This window comes from Ornithodoros turicata, chromosome 4, assembly GCF_037126465.1.
Source record: "Ornithodoros turicata isolate Travis chromosome 4, ASM3712646v1, whole genome shotgun sequence".
NCBI classification, from domain to species: domain Eukaryota; kingdom Metazoa; phylum Arthropoda; class Arachnida; order Ixodida; family Argasidae; genus Ornithodoros; species Ornithodoros turicata.
In genome coordinates, this window is record NC_088204.1 from 55,074,143 (window position 1) to 55,094,684 (window position 20,542).

General features: G+C 44.1%; 2 protein-coding genes and 1 non-coding gene across 3 annotated transcripts; 1 reads left to right on the top strand and 2 right to left on the bottom strand.

Annotated features, from left to right (window-relative positions):
- Nucleotides 1–389: 389 nt before the first annotated feature.
- LOC135393204 (uncharacterized) lies at nt 390–2,805 on the top strand. Its single transcript, XM_064623698.1, has 3 exons — nt 390–470; nt 675–914; nt 973–2,805. Exons 1-3 carry the CDS (start codon nt 462–464, stop codon nt 2,044–2,046), a joined length of 1,323 nt encoding a protein of 440 aa, XP_064479768.1. The 5' UTR covers nt 390–461; the 3' UTR covers nt 2,047–2,805.
- A 2,592-nt stretch (nt 2,806–5,397) lies between these two features.
- Nucleotides 5,398–14,824, bottom strand: LOC135391576 (uncharacterized). The gene is made up of 5 exons (XM_064621871.1): nt 14,688–14,824; nt 14,377–14,470; nt 14,208–14,313; nt 10,207–10,408; nt 5,398–5,790 (listed from the first exon to the last, which is right to left on the bottom strand). The coding sequence occupies exons 1-5, from the start codon at nt 14,788–14,790 to the stop codon at nt 5,528–5,530; spliced, it is 768 nt and encodes a 255-aa protein (XP_064477941.1). The 5' UTR covers nt 14,791–14,824; the 3' UTR covers nt 5,398–5,527.
- A 4,693-nt stretch (nt 14,825–19,517) lies between these two features.
- Trnai-uau (transfer RNA isoleucine (anticodon UAU)) lies at nt 19,518–19,609 on the bottom strand. Its single transcript is given in 2 exon segments — nt 19,518–19,553; nt 19,572–19,609. It is a non-coding gene; the product is annotated as a tRNA-Ile (tRNA).
- Nucleotides 19,610–20,542: the final 933 nt, after the last annotated feature.

Consider the following 20,542-nt stretch of genomic DNA (forward strand, 5'->3'; position numbering starts at 1 on the left):
CCCTCTTAAAGGGGGCACTTGCCCCCTTCCCCCTCCTCGTTTAGAGTTTCTCGTGACTTTCGTACCAGAGCCCTGCCGACGTGCAAGGCTGCACGTCTCTGAAAGTTCCCGTCGTACTGGCCGCACGCGTTGCGTTACCGCGTTACCGTTAATAAATTGACGTCACTTATGGTACTCGGAGTTATCGCGCAAGAGTAAGCTGTAGAACGACACCCTCCCCAGACTGGACTGTGCAGTGTCCACTAGTCACGTTCTGACAGTCGAGCTTTACCGTTTTTATATTTCTAAAGCCAGGCACGTCCACCTCCAACACCCATAGCATGCGTCGTCTGCTAACACGGAAGTCGACCCTTCCCATGATTCTTAGAAAGGGCCGGTCACATGAGCACTGGAGGAGTACGCATGCGCATCGTAGAGTTGTGCTGGTGAACCAAGCGCGAAAGTGAACGACTAAACCTTGAATGATTATGGTGAATATTACTTCAATTTGCTGTCAAACTGAGACTGCACACAACCGTGAACTTATGCGTATTCAATTATTAGCCGGTGATTGAATCTTGGTCGATATGAATCAATGGGAATCCAATCCAATCCCATATCAATACGGAGTAACTCCGTTCGCGTGCGTTTAAAATGTACGTTGTTGTTGCTTAATAACTTGTTCTTGTTAACAGGCTGTCCAAATGCTCCCCATACATGCGGAAGTTATGGAGAAGCTGGCTTCTACAGTCACCATAATCACCAGCCACAATGATGTCAATGTCTCCCGAAAAAATGCACTCATTGCAACGGTGGCTGCTGGAGTTGCAACGAAGTACATTTCACACGTAAACCTTTTACTTCAAATGATGGAACGACAGTGCAAGTTACTTCAGATGCTAATTCTACTTCGGAAGCGCCGCCGAGCGTTTAAGGTTGTAGTCGGTTACTATGTCTCAGTTTTTAGCGCTAATATGCGCTGACATGTTACAGATTCACAGAAGCCCTACCTACTGTTGCCAAAGCGTCAAGAACTTGCTGCTTGATTACCTACGTGACGAAACGCTAGACTTTGACAGGCATTTTCGCATAAGTCGGCGTACCTTCCACAGACTACGGCAGCTGGTGGGTGGCCAGTCGGGAAGTACAGGATGGACCACCGACATCGAGCTCCTCATATTTCTCCACTGGCTTAGCGCAGGTGCCTCATACCGAGCAATTTCCAACACGTTCGGAATCCCTCGTACAAGCGCCCACAACATCGTATATCGTTACGTGGACGATCTAGTGAGTAGAATCCGAGATGTGATCCGAGTGCCCCAAACTCAAGAACATCTGGAAGCCATCTGCACGGGGTTTGCGTCCTTGTGTCGCACCAGCGGTCCAGTGTCTCGTGTAGCAGGAGTTATCGACTCCTGCTCAGTGCAGCCCTCAACAGGAGATGCCACAGTACAGATGCAAGCCGTCTGTGACCATGAAGGACGCTTCCTCGACTTCTCTGTTGGATACCCATCATCTTTCAGCCCCGGAGAAGTGTTCCGTGCGAGCCCTTTCTACGAGAATGCCGCGTACCCACCAACTGAAGGCTGTTTCCTCATCGGTGGTGAGGGTTACCCGTGCCTTGTGAAGCCAGTACCCATCATGGCACCCTTTCCTGAGCCTACCAAGACAGACGTTGAGACAGCGTTTAACACTGTCTGCCGCAGAGCCATTGCCGTTCTACATGAGGCCTTCGTTCAGCTCACTGGACGGTGGAAAGCAGTGTTTGAGCGTTGCCTCAAGGTGCTTCCACGGAGGACCGCCAAAGTGGTGGCCGTCTGTGCTCTCATCCACAACATTTGTCTAGAAGAAGATGACGTTTGGAAAGAGGGTCGTGGACTGGAAGTGGTTCTGCCCACTCAAGGTTCCCAGGGAGATGCAGACACGGGAGTAGCACTGCGAGAGCTACTGGCACAACAGGCAGCCGACGACGCACTGCGTACCTTTAGAGTCAGTCTTGACCATGATTACTGGCTGGACAGTTCTTTCGTCGCTGATCATGACTATATAGTGACAAATGACATGTAGAAGCTATTAAAGCTATTATTGCTTCCTTTGCAGAAAATTTATTATCCAGAATTTTGAGTATTCCTACTCCAGCAGTGGACACAATAATACTGCTCTCCGTGACACGCATATCCGACTCTCTAAAGGTGTGGATGGGTAATGGCCTCTGAGAACACACCCTGTTTCTTTCATATCGCATCTACTGAGCTATACATATGATGAAAACATTCTTCAGGAGAAGTGCGCATTTGACAGACAGTTTACCAGGGGCCTCCAGCAGCACACTTCTTTGGTTACCTTTAGCTTACTTTCTTTTTTTGCAGCCGCCAGCTAGTCCGTTACAAAATAGCTATGGACTGTATCATTTTACATGCAATCTATGTCCTAGGAATTCATGCAATACCTTAAAACTATATGTTGTGCTGACTCTGGTAACACACATTAGTCTCTCTTCAGCTATTGTATCATAGCTGTTGAAATACCCTGAAGAACATATTTGACTAACATTGCATCCATTGAAAACACAGCATTTCCCCACAGGATCATTTTTATATATTCCTTAACGTATTGTACATTTTAATTGCTATGCCTTTCTGTTCATTTGATTTATCTTCGTTTTTTCTCCATATCACTCGTGTTTCTTGTCTAGCTCTCACTGCTTGTGTTGAAATTAACTTTTCTTTGAGCATATAATGCATGTGCCCTCTGATGTAATAACCTTGTCACCATTGATTGTATATTGAAACGAATAAATGAGAGAGTTATCCTTCATACACTCAGGGTACCGAACGTTTTTCAGTTATTTACACTGTATCAGAATTGGGAAAGCACGGAAACAGGATAATGCAACAGCGCCCTGTTATACAAGCATGGTAGCAGAGCCCACACTACCATTACTGTGCTCAGCTGTGCTGGCTATCTGGATGAACCTGCTTTGGAATACACGCAACAAGTGTAAGAAGTAAAAAAATTAATTTTGTATTCAAGTGCGGGGAACCATCGCTAATGCATGTGAAGAAGGTACTCTCTAGTACGCACAATATTATTTGCATAATGAACGTACCCCACATACTTAACCCACACAGTTCCGTGAACACATGCTTTGGAATATTGTGAGAGTACCTTGAGTGATGAGACCCAATTCCTTCCTCGCATAATTAGGCACCCCCTCTAGAATGATGATGATTGGGGGTTTTGTGGCACAGCGACAACACAGGTCATAATGCACCACCCCCTCTATAGCGCTACATTTTTGGGTTTTAAAAAAAGGTGCGTTAAATATGCGAGTAAATACGGTGTTCGTAGACAATCGTGCATTGCACCATAGTGTCGGGGGAAGATGATGGGTGCCATTATGTTCCCTCCATCATTGCCAGTGGCAGTCCACACGTACTTCTAGGTGGTATCAGGGGCCTGGTGCTGAAGTAAACGTAACATTGTGCTGCAAACGACATGTGAAAATTATTTTGGGTGGGTGGGACTGTGAATAAAATTTTAATTTGTCTTCATGCTGGAGCTTATGAGGAATCATGGGGAGATTATGCATTTATTGCACACTGGAATAATGCAACATAGAGTATCGGGTGCCAGGTCCTGGTTATATCAGTGGGAAAATACCCTGTGTACAGGTTAAGAGTGTGCATAACGTACGAAAAAAGTGTCCATATCTCGCCGTATGGGTCAAGGTGCTATGCTATCTCTGCCAATAGAATAAAGTTGAACCATAAACAACACATAAGGCATAAACTACACGACTGTTGCACCAATATCACTGGACAAGGCAAATAAACACATAAAAGTGTGGAACTCATACTAATCTCTATCCAAAACTTATTACGCTGTGATGCAAAAATGTATCCTATTTACAGGGCCACATTCCTTTACGTGTTTGTAATTACACTGTGGGAATTTTGAGACAGGAGATACAGTAAGATCAGGGAGGCCATCAACAGCGTCTACTCCTGAATCTGATCATGTTTGTCACGAACTTTTGCTGATTGGCGAATGGATGATAAGACAATTGTGGAGACACTAGGCGCATCCAGGGAATGTGGTCCCCTTATAATTCACGAGAAATTTGGCATGCAGAAGCTGTCAGGAACTGGGTGGTGAAATGTCTTAGTGTCGAGGGGAATCGACGCCAAGTGAACACTGCCTAGATAGTTTTGCTGGGCTTTGAGCAATTTAGCGACAATTTTCTCAAACCTGTCGCAGTTGAACGAGATCATCTATCATCAGAAGATCAAACAACAGGGGTTGCAAAGGCAGCACTCATGTAGTCAAGCAGTTGACACAGCCATAGAGGCAGTGCCCAAATGAAGACGAGGACGAAACAAACACAGGGTACACTGCAACACAGGATTCTACTCCTCTGAACGACACGTTTTCTTTGTCCTTGTCTTCATTTAGGCACTGCGTCTATGGAGAACTACGAACCACATGAACTAGCCTGTTTTCTTGTTTTAATGAACTGGCATAGACTACCACTCTTGCTCGCTGGGCCAATCAAAAGAGGATTTGAATGAAAAAGCACAAAAAGTGAGGGAAGCTGCATAGACACATTACTTTTTTACATTAGGTTGCATTATTAGGCATTAATTTCTAGAGACACATTACAGGACAATGCACCTGGTCTAGAAAAATATGAGGTTTAATGTCATTCATTTATCATACTTGCCAGATCTTGTTCAGCTCTTTATTTTTTTTTTTTGTTCCCCCCCCAAGTCTAACAAGAAGTTGAAAACGAAACAAATTTTCGGAGTTCGAGGTGATAGCCACAGCAAAACTGTAATTTTGGAATTTCTTGTGTATACTTTCTTTACAAACTGATTTTTTTTTAAAAGAGCACTAAAGTGACCCCCAAAAGACTTTTTGTTGTCCCCTGTGCCGTGTTCTGCGACGAATAAAATAAGCCCCTGGGAAAGAACGATCAGTGCAAGCGACCTACAGAGTATGCACAAGACTCTGTTCCTCACACACTTACAAAATCCTCTCCTCGTGCAAAGAGCGCATCACCGAACGACAGCACGTCGTGACATATCATGGGCAGTGATGTACAGCGGAACATGTTCAAGCATGTATAAGCGGCGAGTGAGCTGAAAAGAAAAAAACGAAGAAAAAAGACACAGAGCCATTTCTACGTCATGCAAGGTTCACACGAGTGATGTTCTACCTTGTGTAGATTGCACATTGACCACGGAGACACCAAGACGGCATGAACAGGGTAATCAAGAAGGGTACATGTCTATCCTGGTGAGCTGTGCCTACCCACAAGTCGCAGCCCACCGGCAGAAAGGAGCAACCCCTAACTAAACAGCAAAGCACTTCAGATTATAAAGTCAGAATTGCTCTTTCATGCACACAGACCGAATGGGAACTTTAGAACACTTTATTGAAGGTACTCAGTGATTGTGTCAATGTGTGCATCAGTACAATGAATGTTTCAGAACTCAATCTTCAGTGCTCGCAAGCTTGAAGGTGTAACAAGTGATGAATGTGGTGCCTAGTCCTTGCACAGCTCCTGGGCCAACTTCTCCAGTACAGCGAGCAGCGAGTTGCCCTGGTTCTCCACTGTGCGACTCATGCGGTCCAATACCGTGTTTCCCGTCTCGACAGCTCGCAGTAGACGGTCTTCGAAGGAAGGCTCTTTGAGAGAAGAACGCCGTCGCCTGCGCCGGGTCGTCACTTCCTCCGTCTGAATCGGTTTCAGCATCTGCACCTGCTCTGTACCATTGCTTTCGCACGACTGTACTGTGTACGTCACACCTGCAACATGAACCAAGTTAAAGCTGCTTAGCCAGACAACATTTTGCACACGCTGGTGAAAAACAATATCAAGATGTTAAGGGAGTCTGCACCCTATACAGGTCTCAGTCAAATCCCTGGGCTAAATACTTCGTGAACCAGTGCACCAATCATAGAACTTTCTTTTTCACAAGTATCTGTCCGATACCGCCTACAACCTGCGCACCGTGTGAATGAGTTGGAGGTGCTCATTATTTAAATAAAAATTATTAATTAGTTATTAATTAGTAATTAAACATTACTTCTAAAGTGGGGCACCGTTGGCATCAAAATGGGTACTACCCCTTTTGGGACCTTCAGTCGACACCTTTTAGAGAAAAAAACTGCCACCAAAACGGGTCATTTGTTGCGGTAATTAATTGGTTCCGGTGTGCATATTTTTGTCGCGGCTGGTCATGGTGAAGCGCAAGAGGACGTAATTCATTGGTAGACATGCATGACAGTGAAAGAGCGTCCTCTCGCGCCTCACTGCGACCAGTTGCGACAAAAATATGCAAACCGAAGCCAATTAATTACTGCAACAAATGACCCACTTCGGTGGCAGATTTTTGTCTAAAAGGTGTTCATTGAAGGTCCCAAAAAGGGGTAGTACCCATTTTGATGCCAATGGTGCCCTGCTTTAGACATCATGTTTTTTCACGAATCTCATTTGCATTTTTATCTAAATAATGAGCACCTCCAACTCATTCACACGGTGCGCAGGTTGTACGCGGTATCGGACAGATACTTGTGAAAAAGAAAGTTCTATGATGGGTGCACCGGTTCGCAAGTTATTTAGCCCGGGGATTTAACTGAGACACTCCATACAACTATGTAGTGCTTTGAATACCACAACCACCAGGCAGGAACGAACAATTACTAAAGAAACAGTAATGCACAACCCAAGTTTCTGACAATATGAGCATGCTATCTAAAGAGAAAGTTTGTTCCTCAATACAATAAAGATGAATAACAAAGGAATGTGACTGCAGAGAACTCTCCTGCATGGGCGACCGAAGAAATCATTGTGGAGGCCAGGTAAAGAAAAGTGGCAAAGGAATGCCATGGTGTCTTCACAATATTGTCACACTGATGTTGTACATGCGTCCCTCAGTACAGGAATTTCATATTGAGTGCATTTGAATCATTTATAGTGCTGATAACAAATTATGCCGCTTAAGGTGGCACAAAATGAAGCAGGAATTCAGTAAATTAGCAAATGCACTACTATCTGCGAAAACAGAAGTCTACGAGAAGGAATTGTCCCTCTAATAGACGCGTTTTAGCCAACGTGTCACGGACATGGCGTTTCATATCTAAACATCTTCCCAGAGCATGCCTAGAATTATCTTGCATGACAGCACAGAAATCAAACATGAACAATACTGATGTTAAAGAAGCAATGAGGTAACATTTAACGTGGCTCCAAACCCTGTTTCATTTGTCAACCTGTCCATGAGGAACCACCATGCAACATATCCTCAGTCTGCTGTGTATTGTAACTGCACAAAGACGGACAGTCTGAGAAAGCAGTGGCAGAAATGGGGAAGTCCTTGAGCCTTTTTTTTTTGGCTCACGCGCCGCTTATACCTGCCTGAGCTGTGCCGCTCTACGTCACAAGTCACGTGCCTGGGGACCTCGTTATGTCGTGACGTTCCTTCATTCTCCGATACGCTTTTTTTATGAGTGGAGGATGTTTTTAAAGGGGTGCGGAACCAACACCACCTAGACAGAGAAAGCCTGCTTACTCGTCTCCATGACGTAACAATTAAGAGTCAGCCAACGAGGATCGTGTTTTCGATGGGCGCTGCCAATCACGAACGTGCTTTCCGTGGTCGTGGCCATGGAGACGAACCACCGTCGTCTGCAAGTTGTGATTGAACGTTCCCACGTACTAAATGGGAAAACTTGAAAATAAAGCGCAAAAATGTGTCAATCTTTCCCAAAACTGATTTTTGGCAAAACATCTTTCACTTTTTGTCTGAATATTTAGGTTTGCAGGTTACAGGTGAGCTGCAATCCATTTGCATACTGACTCTTAATCGAAGGAGGGAGAGGAGGCAATGAGCAGGCCTTCTGTGTCTATGTAGCGTTGGCAGAACAGAGGCCTCACGCACGCTCTGTAGGTAGCCTGCACTCGTCGTTCTATCACAGGAGCTCATTTTATTCCTTGCAGGACACATTGCAGAAAAAAAAAAACAGTTTGGGGTCACCTCGCTGCTCTTTTAAAAATAATGTGTAGGTGCATATTAGTGGAACTTGATATTGAAAATTAATTTGCCTCACAAATCTGGTTAAAGGGGATACAATACCCTCATAGGGCCTCTCAACTGTATGATGAAAGGATTCCCTAAAGGCAACTGTCACTCTACATGACACAGTTAACAATATCCCGCATTGCTGTCCTAAACTATGACACCGAGGGTTGCAAAGGTTGGTTGCAAGCCACAACCGTTCCTACCGACTCACAGAAGTAAACCAATTCCATCTGTTAAAGGACACGAACACAACTGCTGTGCACTGTGCGAGTTATTGTTGTTCGTGTCCTTCGTATTAAAGGGGCAATAAACAGGTATACAAGGTGCACTTTTTTTAATGGGTTGCGATACGTTGCTGACGGTGAACATTTTCCAAAAACTATTGTCGCAAGAAACTAAATAATGGCCCCCAACCGACCGAATGTTCACTGCACTCTTTCGCGCTCATGCCCAGCCTTGAGATGCCCCAGGCGACAATAGCCACAAGTCATTTTGACATCGCGTTCCATCAACCATTCAAAATGCCGGACGCTTATACATTGATTTTGTTGTAATATCGGGAAGTCAGGTGAATTCTAAACGTCTTGCCACTTGTCAATCCCAAGGTAGCCAGATCAAGCGGTACCAAAAGCCCGCAATGTTGCATTTCATGTGCGCAATATGTTTTCAGTGTGGCACTGCTCCGCGAGGTCACCGAGATGTTCCCGCAACCGGTTCCTTTGCGAGCTGCCGCTTGTCTCAGTGGAGCCTGTCATTGGCTGGGAGATCGTAATCTCCCCTACCTCCAGCGCCTGGAATGCGGTGTCGATATACGTTGGAACCTGGTGACGTTTCTCCGTTCCAAGGATGAAGGAGAGGCTCACGGGGATTATGCTCTTTGAATTGCATTGTTCCGTGGTAAAGATGCTCGCTAGCTGTAAATGGATTTCACATTTTTCTATCATGAGCCACGTTTTTTCATAGAGCATAATAACAGGAGAATGTTCGTTGAGCTGTTTAGTGCCTCTTTAAGGACTGCAGTAAGTTTTTTCTTGTTTATAAGTATGGGTTGTCAGTTGTCACCAATGAGCAATCCATGCTTTTCGTACGAAGGGAACCCAGAGACAGGGGAAAGAAAACACGAAACACACACGATCTCAGATAGTGCGCGTTTCACGTTTTCGTGTGTTTCGTGTTTTCTTTCCCGTCTCTGGGTTCCCTTCGTATTATCATGTACCAGCTCGCCTGCGCCCTTGCACTTCTTCCATGCTTTTAGATTAGATTAACATACCCTTTGTCCCACCCTCAAGAAACCCTGAGTGGCAACATTCCTTGGGGTTTATAGGAAACTAATGATAGTAGAGGACTTATTTCAGGACTCTTCGTACCATTTTGCGTGAAGGACATCGAACTGCTTCGCGACACTGGAAAGTTTGCAGACAGCAGCTTTGAGAGCCAATTTGCAGCAACAATGAAAAATTATTTTGCTACAAGATACCCGCGCAACTCAGTATACAAATGATCCAAAATATCAGTCATGTGCGGAGCGACATGGCCTGTAGGCAGAGTCCGATCTGTTGCCATGATGTAAGAAGCCAGCAGCCATGAACTCACATTTCCCTCTGACAGTTCACCTGCGAGGCCATGGCCACAACGCACTCCCATCAGGGCCTGCTGTGACACGGACTGACGTGGACCCCACTCATTCTCTTACGGGGTCCCTTTGCACATGTGTAAACATGTGCAACAAATGTAAATAAATTCAGCCTTTAGCGCATTCTAGACCCAAATACATATACACAAAGTAGTTCTAAACTTTTCACCCGACATTTACTCTGCAAGTTCCATAGATCACGTTTCTCAACAGCCTCCCAAACTAATCACAATTTGTGCGGCCACGCTTCTAATTTCCTAGTCCAGTCAATCCCATGTTAAGTAAGATGGAGCCTATGCAAATTAGTGCTGTATGCTCATTTCTGTCCTTGTGGTAACAGCAATGTGACAATCCTACATATAACCTAAAGACGAAAATGTAGCCAAACAGAGAAGACGGAGATTAACAACATGATATGACTGCAATCGTATTGTCAATCTCTCTGTCTTCTGTGTTCTTCGTGGCCTAAATATAAGGTTCCACGACTGCTTTTACTGGTAGTCTTACCATCAATGGTCACATTTGGAGACTCAACAAGAGCTACGCTGGAGGTGACTGCGGGTGGTCGTTGCAGCACATACTGGGGTTGTGGAGCTGGGTGAACAACTGCCAGGGTCCCCTCAAAGTCTTTCATTACCATATCCATCACTTTGAAGTAAGGCCAGACCAATGCTTCGGGGACAGGATTGCCCTCGTTCTCACGTTTTTCCTGCATTCAAAGTCCCGTATTATGAGGCTGGACGTGACTGCACACAGATAATGGTGCACTATATTTTTGCCACTAAGGCCCGGTTTCACCAACGGCGATGAACACATGAACCGAGATTAACGGTCTCTTAACTCGAATTTAACGGTTAACTGTGCTTCACAAAAGGGAGTTATTGTTACTGAAACATTCATCATTTTTGAATCATAACATAATTCACAACATAATCATAACATAATTCACAACATAATCATATCATAACATCACAAACAATTTTGTCATCTAGAGTTTCATATAGCAGATACTATAACCATGGAAGAACAACCTCAGATATAAATGGCCATACGACTCATTGGTCCCCTAACAAAATTGCAAAGAATTTCGAAGGTATTATTAAAGGAACAAATATAAAAACAATTTTCCTTAAGATTAAAGACTATGCAACCAAATCATTTTACTTGGCTCTACTGTTTGCCACAAATATGCTAATGAGAGATCCACGAAAAATGCCATCGTTCGCTACAGCCAATGGGATCCTGAGGAAGCAGAAATGGCAGAAACGAATCAGGCAGCACAGTAAACGTTCACAAGTGTGTTATGCTTGTGTATGTGTGTGTTTCAAACAGAGCCGTCCCAGGGTAAGCTTCTGCTTGTAACACAATTATGCGAAGCACCCCCCCCAACACACACTCGACACTCTGTAAACAAAACAGAAGAAAAACCTCATATACCAGTTCAGTGCTCAAAATTCTCTTGATTCTCGTTTTCTTGTCCAACCTAGTTCTCGGAACCTGGCGCCTCCCTCGTGAATGCGCCAGGGGCGGTTGCCATCCCCTCCCCCTATCAGAACGGCTCTGGTTTCAAATGTAGACTATCGAGGATCTTGTACAAGTATGCCACATCATACACCTTGCTGTGCTTTTTAAACAAACTATTTAACTGACACTGGTAAAAATCAAAGACAGGACAAGACGAGCACGTATTTATGAACTTAGTTATTACTTAGGCTACACCAGCGTTTCCCAAACTTTTGGCGGTGACGGACCCCCGGAAGAGATGAGAACTAATTCACGGACCCCCTCACCCCCCACACACACACACAAATATACCGCGATACGCGCTGTGTACACTGCATTGCAGACTGCGTTTAATATGCGCGACAGGGTATAACGAGGAACGAAATTAATGTCATCTCTCAATATTGATAATACCAAACAGAGGTATCATCTGTAGTGCCACCATCACTGCAAGAGGTCCGCAGGCTGCCAAATATAAAATGCGCTAAACACAGGAACACTCTCAGTCAGTTCGAACTCGAAGCAAAACGATATGACGCACTGTATTTCCCATGCTAGCCAGTGCATAACCAGCAACCTCGTCAGCTGCTGCGTGCTTTCGATACAGCTTCAGAAACGATTCCGGACTGGTTTCTTCTTCTTGTTTGTATGTGTATGACTCGGACAAACGTGCATTGCAGGACTTTTCTATCAGAAATTAGAAGCTAGCCGTTGAAGCATGCTTGTAGCAATTTTGGAAGTTCTGGGTGTTTGGAAATCGGGCAGCATGTACGAGCGCGTGTTTGTGGGGACGAAAATCCTCACTGAAATGTGAGAGACGGTCGCGGACCCCCACGGACACTCTCGCGGACCCCCAGGGGTCCGCGGACCACACTTTGGGAAACACTGGGCTACACGATTTCACCCAGAGTCCTGGGCTTTCCCAGGCACCGATACAGAAGCCTCAGAAATGCTTAGATAAAGAAAAGAGGAAAAAGGGGAAAGCAAGGGAAGGTAAATCCATCAAAGAATCCTCTAAGCCTTCAAGACCAGGTCAAGTAGCAGTGTCTACCTGTCTGCCATGGGAAGACCTTGAGTTTGGAGACAAAAGGCTCTACAGTGGACTGCTATTGACATCCAGACTATAAGGTGTTAAAGAGTGAAATTTTGTGATTAGGAATTATTCTCAATTTTGTTTGTTCGTTGTAAGGTTCGTCGCTGCCTGTAACGTTCCTTCCCTTGGCAGACAGACAGTGTTTTATAGGTCACACTATATTTTTTTCTCTCGCTCTTTTAATGATGCGCCGAAGTTGCCACTAGAAGTCAATTTCCGCATGACTGAGGTTAAGAAGACTAAATGTATATTTTGTGTTTCTCACGAGAAGTTACCTTTAATAAAGGATAGGAAATAGCAGAAAACAATATTCAACTCAATACCGTCGTTATTTGCACGCCAACTCAGAATTCAGTCAACATGTAAGTCTGTCTGATTCTTCTTTCTTTCATGTTTAACCTGTACTGTTTTGGACAGTTAGCGAAAACCTTTATATCACAGGTGACAAACAAATGTAGGGAACGTACCAACAGCATACACATTATAAGTGAAATTCACAAAGCAGGTCCTCACACGGGCTGCTCTCAAAGACATTTTTATCCGAAAGCTCCGAACACATGTCGAGTATGTGCGACCACACTCATGGCATTGGATGAAGATGTCGCAAAAGAAACACGTTTAAATGCGTAGGTATTCGAGCCCTTATTCGTCTGTACATTCGCGGTAGGAAAAGTTGCCTGTAATTGTAATGAAACGCAGCTAGTCAGTGAAAGTGAGAACAACAAAAGGAGAAAGGTCACAGTCTGGAGAGGTACGACAAGCTAGCAGTGAATTGAAACACAGGTACTAAAGCAGAAACTAGAATGGTACGGAATCTGCATCTAATCCTGTGCGTCAACTGCGCCCGCAACTACGTTGTCTTGGCTCAGAAACCCTAAGTTTCTGGAATGTAGAGAGAAAGAAGGAATCATAAGTTGTGGTTGAGCTACTACGGCAATGTTTACTTGCTGAAGGCAGGGAGGGGGAAGGGCAGCACGTGGGTAGTAGAAAGGACCAGAACCAGTCCGGTGTGGGACCAAAAAGAGATCGTGCCGTTCATACTGACTGAATCATACTGACTGTTCATACTGACAAAGGAGGTGAGTTCTAGGGTTCTACCAAGATCGCATTGTGCACTTGTTGCATGTTTTTCATTGATCGACGAGTTAGTGGCCTTGCAGAGGGCATGAATCACTGTCACCACTTTTAAAGCTGCTTGGGGGAAGGCACCAGGAAGGTCAGTCTACTGGAATGTGGACGAGTGCCTGTTACGCATTGTTTGTGCACTGCCAGGGCGCTGCTGTTCCAGAGACACTGTCGGCTCTTACATAAAACCGTCCTATGGGGTAAAATACCAGGAAACAATAGTCATGAGATAAGCCGGTGATTAAGTCGCAGAGCACCCATGAGAAAGAAAAATTGCGCATAAGCCACAGCTAATACGTGTGAAATTACGGTACAACCACCGCAGTAGACGACAGCAACAGCTCATATGAAAACGCAGAGAATGATGGTGATGATAATTAACTTTAGAAAGAAGCACCTCCCGTGGGACATCCACCACTTGTACAAAAACACTAACGTAAGCTGAAATACAAAGTATTGTACAAATTGAGGAAGCAATAACCGGGCTGATGAGTAGCGCCACCGCTAGCCTCCAATGCGGCTCTGGAAAGGGGTGCCTATGACATGGTCGCTATAATCTAGTAGGTCGTGCGCGCTCCGAGCGTGGTTCGCTGGAGACCTGCTAGGATACAACACGTATGTGAAAAAGGTCCATTTCACTGTTGCTTATTCCTGTAATACAGTGCCGGGAGGTAAAGATATAATTTCAGTCTTGCACTGAAACAGTGATTTCAGAACCGTGTCGACAGAAGCCAATGTTCCGCAGCCAAGTGAGATAAACCCATGGAAGGAGTGCTATGCCAATTACCATTTCTGCCTTCTCAACTCTGTACTTGGCCATCAGGTTATTCCATTTCTTACGGGCCTGGTCAGCAGAAACAACGTTCCGTAGTCCAATCTCATCCAGAATTTGCCTGTCCAAGGTAACATCAATAAATGGCGATCCAACATTCAAACATTCTCCAACAGTTACTTACGCGTACAACGCCTTTGTAGTGTTCCTCTTGCCGTTGAAGAACCTCCGTTTAGCATGTCGAAGCAGGATGAACTGTTCGGTGATGGCTGGAGTCCCTGGGAATCAGAACACCGCTTTGAAATTGACGACTTTTAGCTGAAATTTCGCCGGCTTTTGGACTTAATACGACTTCAATCCGGTTGCGACTTAACCATAACGACGACCCAACATAGCCACAGAGTAACTGCGCACGTTGACAATAGGCGCCAAGGCGTGCCCAACTTTTTGCTTTGTCCAGCCCTGTTGGAGACTGATAGTGTGGAAAGTACTTACAACGTCTTTGAAGGGTTACTTCTGTGGGGTCATCAGCAAATCTGATCTCATATACAGTTTGTAACTCGTCTTCAGATCCGGCTAGGGCTACAATGTCGCCCATGATGGCGAAGGATAAAGATTGGATTGGTTTGACTCGGCCTACTCGCTGCGTTCGCAGCATTCACTATCCAGCTTTCCAGTTTTTTTTTTTTTTTTTCATTTTTCTTTTATTTTTTATGCTTACGAATGTTCCAGTTCGCGAAGGGGGGATAAAACAATAATACTGCAAAAACCTCTGTTTTACAGTTTTAGCAAAGTTTTCAGCACGTCCTTCGGCGGAAAAGCGTGTTGTTTTGTTGTCTTACCCACGTGGTTTTACCGTTTTACCCACTGATCTCGATTGTAAAAGGCTGGATCGCGGATGGGGAGCGCGAGCGTGAAGAAACCGGCCGCCATCTTACTGTACCCACAACAGTCGCCGCAGCGATCATGGCAACTTCTTGCAATTACGGTCGTACCAACCGTACTGGCAAGGTTACAGGGCCTAAATTTATACAGGTGAGTCACTCTTTACCGAGGAATAAATAGGCGTCCATTCTGTATATTTAGTTGACCATTATGAAGTGTTTTTTTGCCCAAAACGAGCACTGGATGCAGGTTGCTTGATCGCTCTTCCGACGTTCAATCGAGCACACTTGCATTTTACCCGGCGGCAAATACAGTTTGAGTGCATAATATGCTTGAAAGAACATGTTACACTACACAGGTAGTGTTGTCATCAATATATGTGCGAACACTCGAGCGCTTTTTTGCATGCATTGCTAGCATGGTACACGGTGTTCTCTGCGGAAGCAAGTGCCACATTCATTTCTTTGAATTACCTTCGCGCACAAGTTCGGTATTACGTCATAATGAGACCACGATTGTCACCTTTTTTCATGTATTGGTATTGTTTTGTGCCTTGGTTTGATTTGTGACAAAGAAACTACGTAACGGTGGTGTGGCGCGACTTCAATAACGCCTTTGTGTCTGAGCTGTATCGTCAGCTTGTTACGATAGTAATAATTTGTAGCGTGTCGTGCTATTTGTAGCAGTTTTTAAGGCAAAAGTGGTCTCTCAATACAGGTTTCGTCATGAGGGCTACCCAGTGAATAATCTGTGCAGTGTGATACGGCTGAGTGTACAGGTAAGCATCACGTTCCTCAACCACTGGTTTCTACTTTACAGGAAGGAACAACCTCAGTTTTGCATATTTTCTTACATGTTCACACCAGAAACACACCTTAGACTTTAGGCTCCTTCACCCAGCAATATAATAATTAGAGATTATAATTATTTTTAGAAGAGTTCCCCATATTCTTTTTAGAATAGTTTTTCATCTTTTTAATTTTTAGAAGATACAGGGATTGTAAACCATGTTTTAAACTGATGTTTTAACATTTGACCAATGCATTTATTAAACAACATATTCATTTTTAACTGGTTGCACCCAAACCAATGTTTTGATGTATACCGTATTTTCACGCGTATAAGCCGCACCGCAGAAAAGCCGCAGGACGCGTTTTTAGGAATGTTTTGAAAATTTTCCGGTAGATAAGCCGCACTCGCAGATAAGCCGCGGGCAATACGAGACGACTCCTATGTGCAACAAAGGAGACCTTAGAGCAATGCCATAAACCCTGTGGTCCATACTCCGGGATCGGCATAGTGTACAACAAAGGAGGTCAGTTCTAGAGTTCTACCAAGATCGGATTGTGCCCTTGTTGGGCGCTTTTCATGTATTGATGGGTCAGTGGTCTTCCAGAAGGCATGAATCACTGTCACCACTTTCGTTAAAGCTGCATGGGGCAATCTACTCGAATGTGGACCCATCCCTGTTAGGCACCGTTCGTGCATCAGCAGGGCAGTGCTATTCCAGAGACACTGTCGACTCTTTCGTTAAAATCAGTGTATGGGGAAAATACCTGACAAAAAAAAGTCATCAGATAAGCCGCACCGGTGGATAAGCCGCACAGCGCCCATGAGAAAAAAAAAATCGCGCATAAGCCGCGGCTAATACGCGTGAAATTACGGTATTTCCTTTGTTGTCGATGCACCATAAAAATTGGAATAATCATCATCAATGCAGGTTACTTCACAGCTGCCTCGACATACTCAAGAAATGGGTGCAGAACCTGCGTAATGCCCACAAACCTTGACTACCACAGCACCTCCAGAAAGTAAAGGCATATGTGTCACATGGGATTTTTAAAGGCATTCACAGTATATAATACCTTGTATGAACTGTTGTAGATCTAAGCAGCCTCTACAGTACACTCTCAGAAATTAAAACTTGTCATGGAACTGTGATAATTGTTTCAGTTAATAGGCATGCACATATACGCTATAAGAAGAAAATTATTTATTGAGAATGCACTTCTCTGGCTACTCATGTTGTCTACATCTACTGTTGATCACATTCATTTATCACATACAGTGAAACCTTCCTATGTTGGACACCACGGTGCAGCAGAAGCGTGTCCTATTTATAGAGGTGTCCGAGTTACAGAATATGAGGGAAACAAAAAATGGAAAAGATCACAGCTGTGTTGCCGGAAATGTCCCCCTTCTTCAATTTATGGTCCTGAGTGGTACCTGGTGGCAGTGGTACCTACTACCCACTCTTCACTGATAATTATTACTGATTTTAGTAGATTCAATTCTGTTCAGATTCCACTCAATGGCATTACCTCTGGAGCTTTTTGAGCAGCGATGACTTGTCTCTGAAGCGTCAGCCCACTTTTCGTTGCTTTGGTGCAGTATGCGTTCAAAGGCTCTAGACAAACCGAAGACAAATGCTCACACAAAAAATTACGACGTACACTGACAGCACTTGTTTTTGGACTCGGAAAAACTAAAGCAACAAAGGGTTTTGTCCGACTTAGCAGGGAAAACCCTGTCCAACTTACGAGATAGGGAGGTGTCCGATATAGAGAATTTCGTCCCCGTGTAGTTTCAATGGGAGCAATGAAATCTTGTCCGACTTTGGAGGTTTTACTGTATTATATTCTTATATATTATTATTATATTATCACATATAGACATATTATCACATATCACAAGAGATAATTTAAAATTTAGCATATATGAGAAAATATCAGGAGGGGAGTTGCTATTCATTGCTCATTCCAACCTAAAATTGAGAGAGCGTACCTGACCATTGTCATTCCTAAAATATATATTGCCATTGTAGCAAGGTCACAAAACAATAAATGTAGTCTTTTGCGACCTCCCTGCACGTTCGTTGTATCCTGAAACGCATAAGTGCAAGAAATAAATCTTGAACTTGAATAAACTTGATGTTGTATAAACTTGACATAAAATGTTGAATAATCTAACGAATGATATAAAATATTAAATAAACAACTCGTATATTCTCTTTACTCATCATCAGTGATCTTCATTACAAAAGCATATCGTGTTAGACTTTTTTGTTTGCGTTTCACAGACTGGGTACACGAGGGCCAAAATGACAAAATCACAACTGTTTCAAGCTCCAAATAGTCCTGTTGCAATTTGAAGACCATACGTGGAGCTGCATTTTTTGGAACATGCTCCACATAACAAGCATGACAAAGTCAGCACTGGATAGCAGGACCCCGTCCCCAAGCAGCTTTTCTCACGCTGCACTTGTATTCAACAAAAGCATGTGAGTGCAGGAGAAGGACATTCAGTTTGGCACAACCGCGCCTGCAAATAATCAGAACAAATAAAGGAAGAAGCAAACAAACATAGAAGGACTGTACTTCAAAAAGAGATAAGTCCTGTGTCTCAAGGAGGTGTTACCACTTTCTGCGTAACTTAATTGATTAAGCTTACATCACTACCTGATTAACTGTCCTAACGAGTGTGATCTAATTGCGTGAAGTAATTATTTGGGCTGCTTCGGTGTGTCCATATTTGCGAGGCAAAGCACCCCTGGCGTTTACTAAAAGACTCTTTCTAAGGCGATGCTTGATATAAATCATACTAAACGCATACACGGCTAAAACAACGGCTGTGATTCTACAGAACGATCTCTTCCTGCCATGCGAGTATATCTTTTCCCGGACCGTTCTTTATGGAACCATTTTTGTCCAGAACGCAGTACGGGATATTATATACAAGGCTGTTGTTAACCTCAAGTCGTCTCTTATTGAAATATTGGCTGGGAAACGTGCTGTAGTACAATCCCCAGCGCTGCACTGCAGTGACGGTCTAGTTTCGGAATGCAAAACATAACGTAATTAAGAATCGAACGGCAGGACACCTGTGAAACACTGTTAGGATACATCAGTATACTGGAACCTTACAAAATTGTGTGATGACAAACAACGATCAATGCTAGCAGCGCAATAAATACTCACAATCTCTGTTGCCTCCCATTGTTTTCTATGGGCACACACAGCACTTTAGGGCCCACCAACATGGCGGCGCGAAGGCACGCCTCTCCCCCACGAGCCCCTCTCCCATGCGCGATCCAGCCTTTATACATAGAGATCAGTGGTTTTACCCATGGTTTTACCATTTTACCATGCCAAATCATATGGCCAAACATTATCCCGATGAACAAGAACCCAAATGGTGTATCGCATATTTATTGTTGGTAAAGTAGTTAATATCAAATGTTTCTTCAGTTTCATGATTTTTCTACACTGTTCAAACCTTCTCCCTTCTGAGACAGCCAACCGGAGACATGACGGCATGATTGAATGTACGTTGATGAACGTTGATGCCTCCTGTTGCCGAAACGTGAAAAATATTAACAGCACAACAACGTGCAAAAGGAAGGAAAGTGAAAAGAAAAGAAACCTTCATAAAAAGAAAAACTTCCCCAGGTGAGGCTCGAACTCACAACCCCGGCATGACTCACAAGTACTGTCTTATAAGTACCGTGCGCTAACCAATTGCGCCACTGGGGAGGACGATCTGGGGCTTTCTAAAGCCCGTTATAAGATGGGCAATCAATATTTGTGTTTGTATCTTTGTACACGTTTTGAATATCTTCTTCCAATTTCGTCTGTGTCATATTCCGCCACACCACGTACGTTGCGTCGTGTGTTGGCTCTTGCTGCTGCATCCCTTCATTCGTTCGTTGGTTTCCTATCTCTATGTCTGATGCTCGGCACAGCTGTACCGGCTGTACTGTGTCTGCTGTACCCGCCACCGCAAGCAGTACCACGAGCATTGTATTAATCGTATGGTATCACCGTACCACATCACCACCCATGTTTTTTTTTTTTTTTTCAGAGATGACTGGCCACCATCGTGACGTTATTGGCGTTGTCACCATATTGTCACTGCAGTTTCATTGCAATTTCAGCGTGCTACAGTGGATCGATCCCGACCTGTTTATGGGTTATCCTTTTATTGTTTTTATCGATACTTTTGTTCTGACTTGTTTTCGTGAGATATCATTGAAGCTACCATTGAAAACCAGCATTATGCTTGTACGAATGCGTAATATACAAAGTCGGACTCGCGGTGTCGATTCGACATCGTAACTGCATCGCATCGACGGTGTGGGCACTGTTTGGAGTGCAAACGATATGAAGTAACAAAAGCAAGCTTATAGAGAGAAGACGTTTGGCAAAATTTATAGTGGGTGTCGCAGGATGTCATGAAGCAGTGCAAGTGGCCCAGCAGTCGATCAAGATCATGAAACAGGGGCCGCCATCTCCTTCACAGCAGACGATATCTTGCAACCCTCAAAAATAATTTTGCTTGTGTACATTTTAGATAGTGCTGCTTTGCGAGACTCCACAAAGAGCAGAAAAACTTGTTACGAAACAAAAAGAAAGCTTAGTCCAATGTAAAAAAAAAGAAATGTTCCGTACGTTCTGTACGCCATCTGT

Bases quoted from the DNA above. Each gene is read 5' to 3' on its own strand.
- LOC135391576 (XM_064621871.1), bottom strand. From the start codon at position 14,790: ATGGGCGACATTGTAGCCCTAGCCGGATCTGAAGACGAGTTACAAACT. The intron at 14,471-14,687 runs GTAAGTACTTTC...TCTGATTCCCAG, and splicing joins AGTAACCCTTCAAAGACGTT to GGACTCCAGCCATCACCGAA. The intron at 14,314-14,376 runs GTAAGTAACTGT...TACCTTGGACAG, and splicing joins ACTACAAAGGCGTTGTACGC to GCAAATTCTGGATGAGATTG.
- LOC135393204 (XM_064623698.1), top strand. The intron at 915-972 runs GTTGTAGTCGGT...GACATGTTACAG, and splicing joins AGCGCCGCCGAGCGTTTAAG to ATTCACAGAAGCCCTACCTA.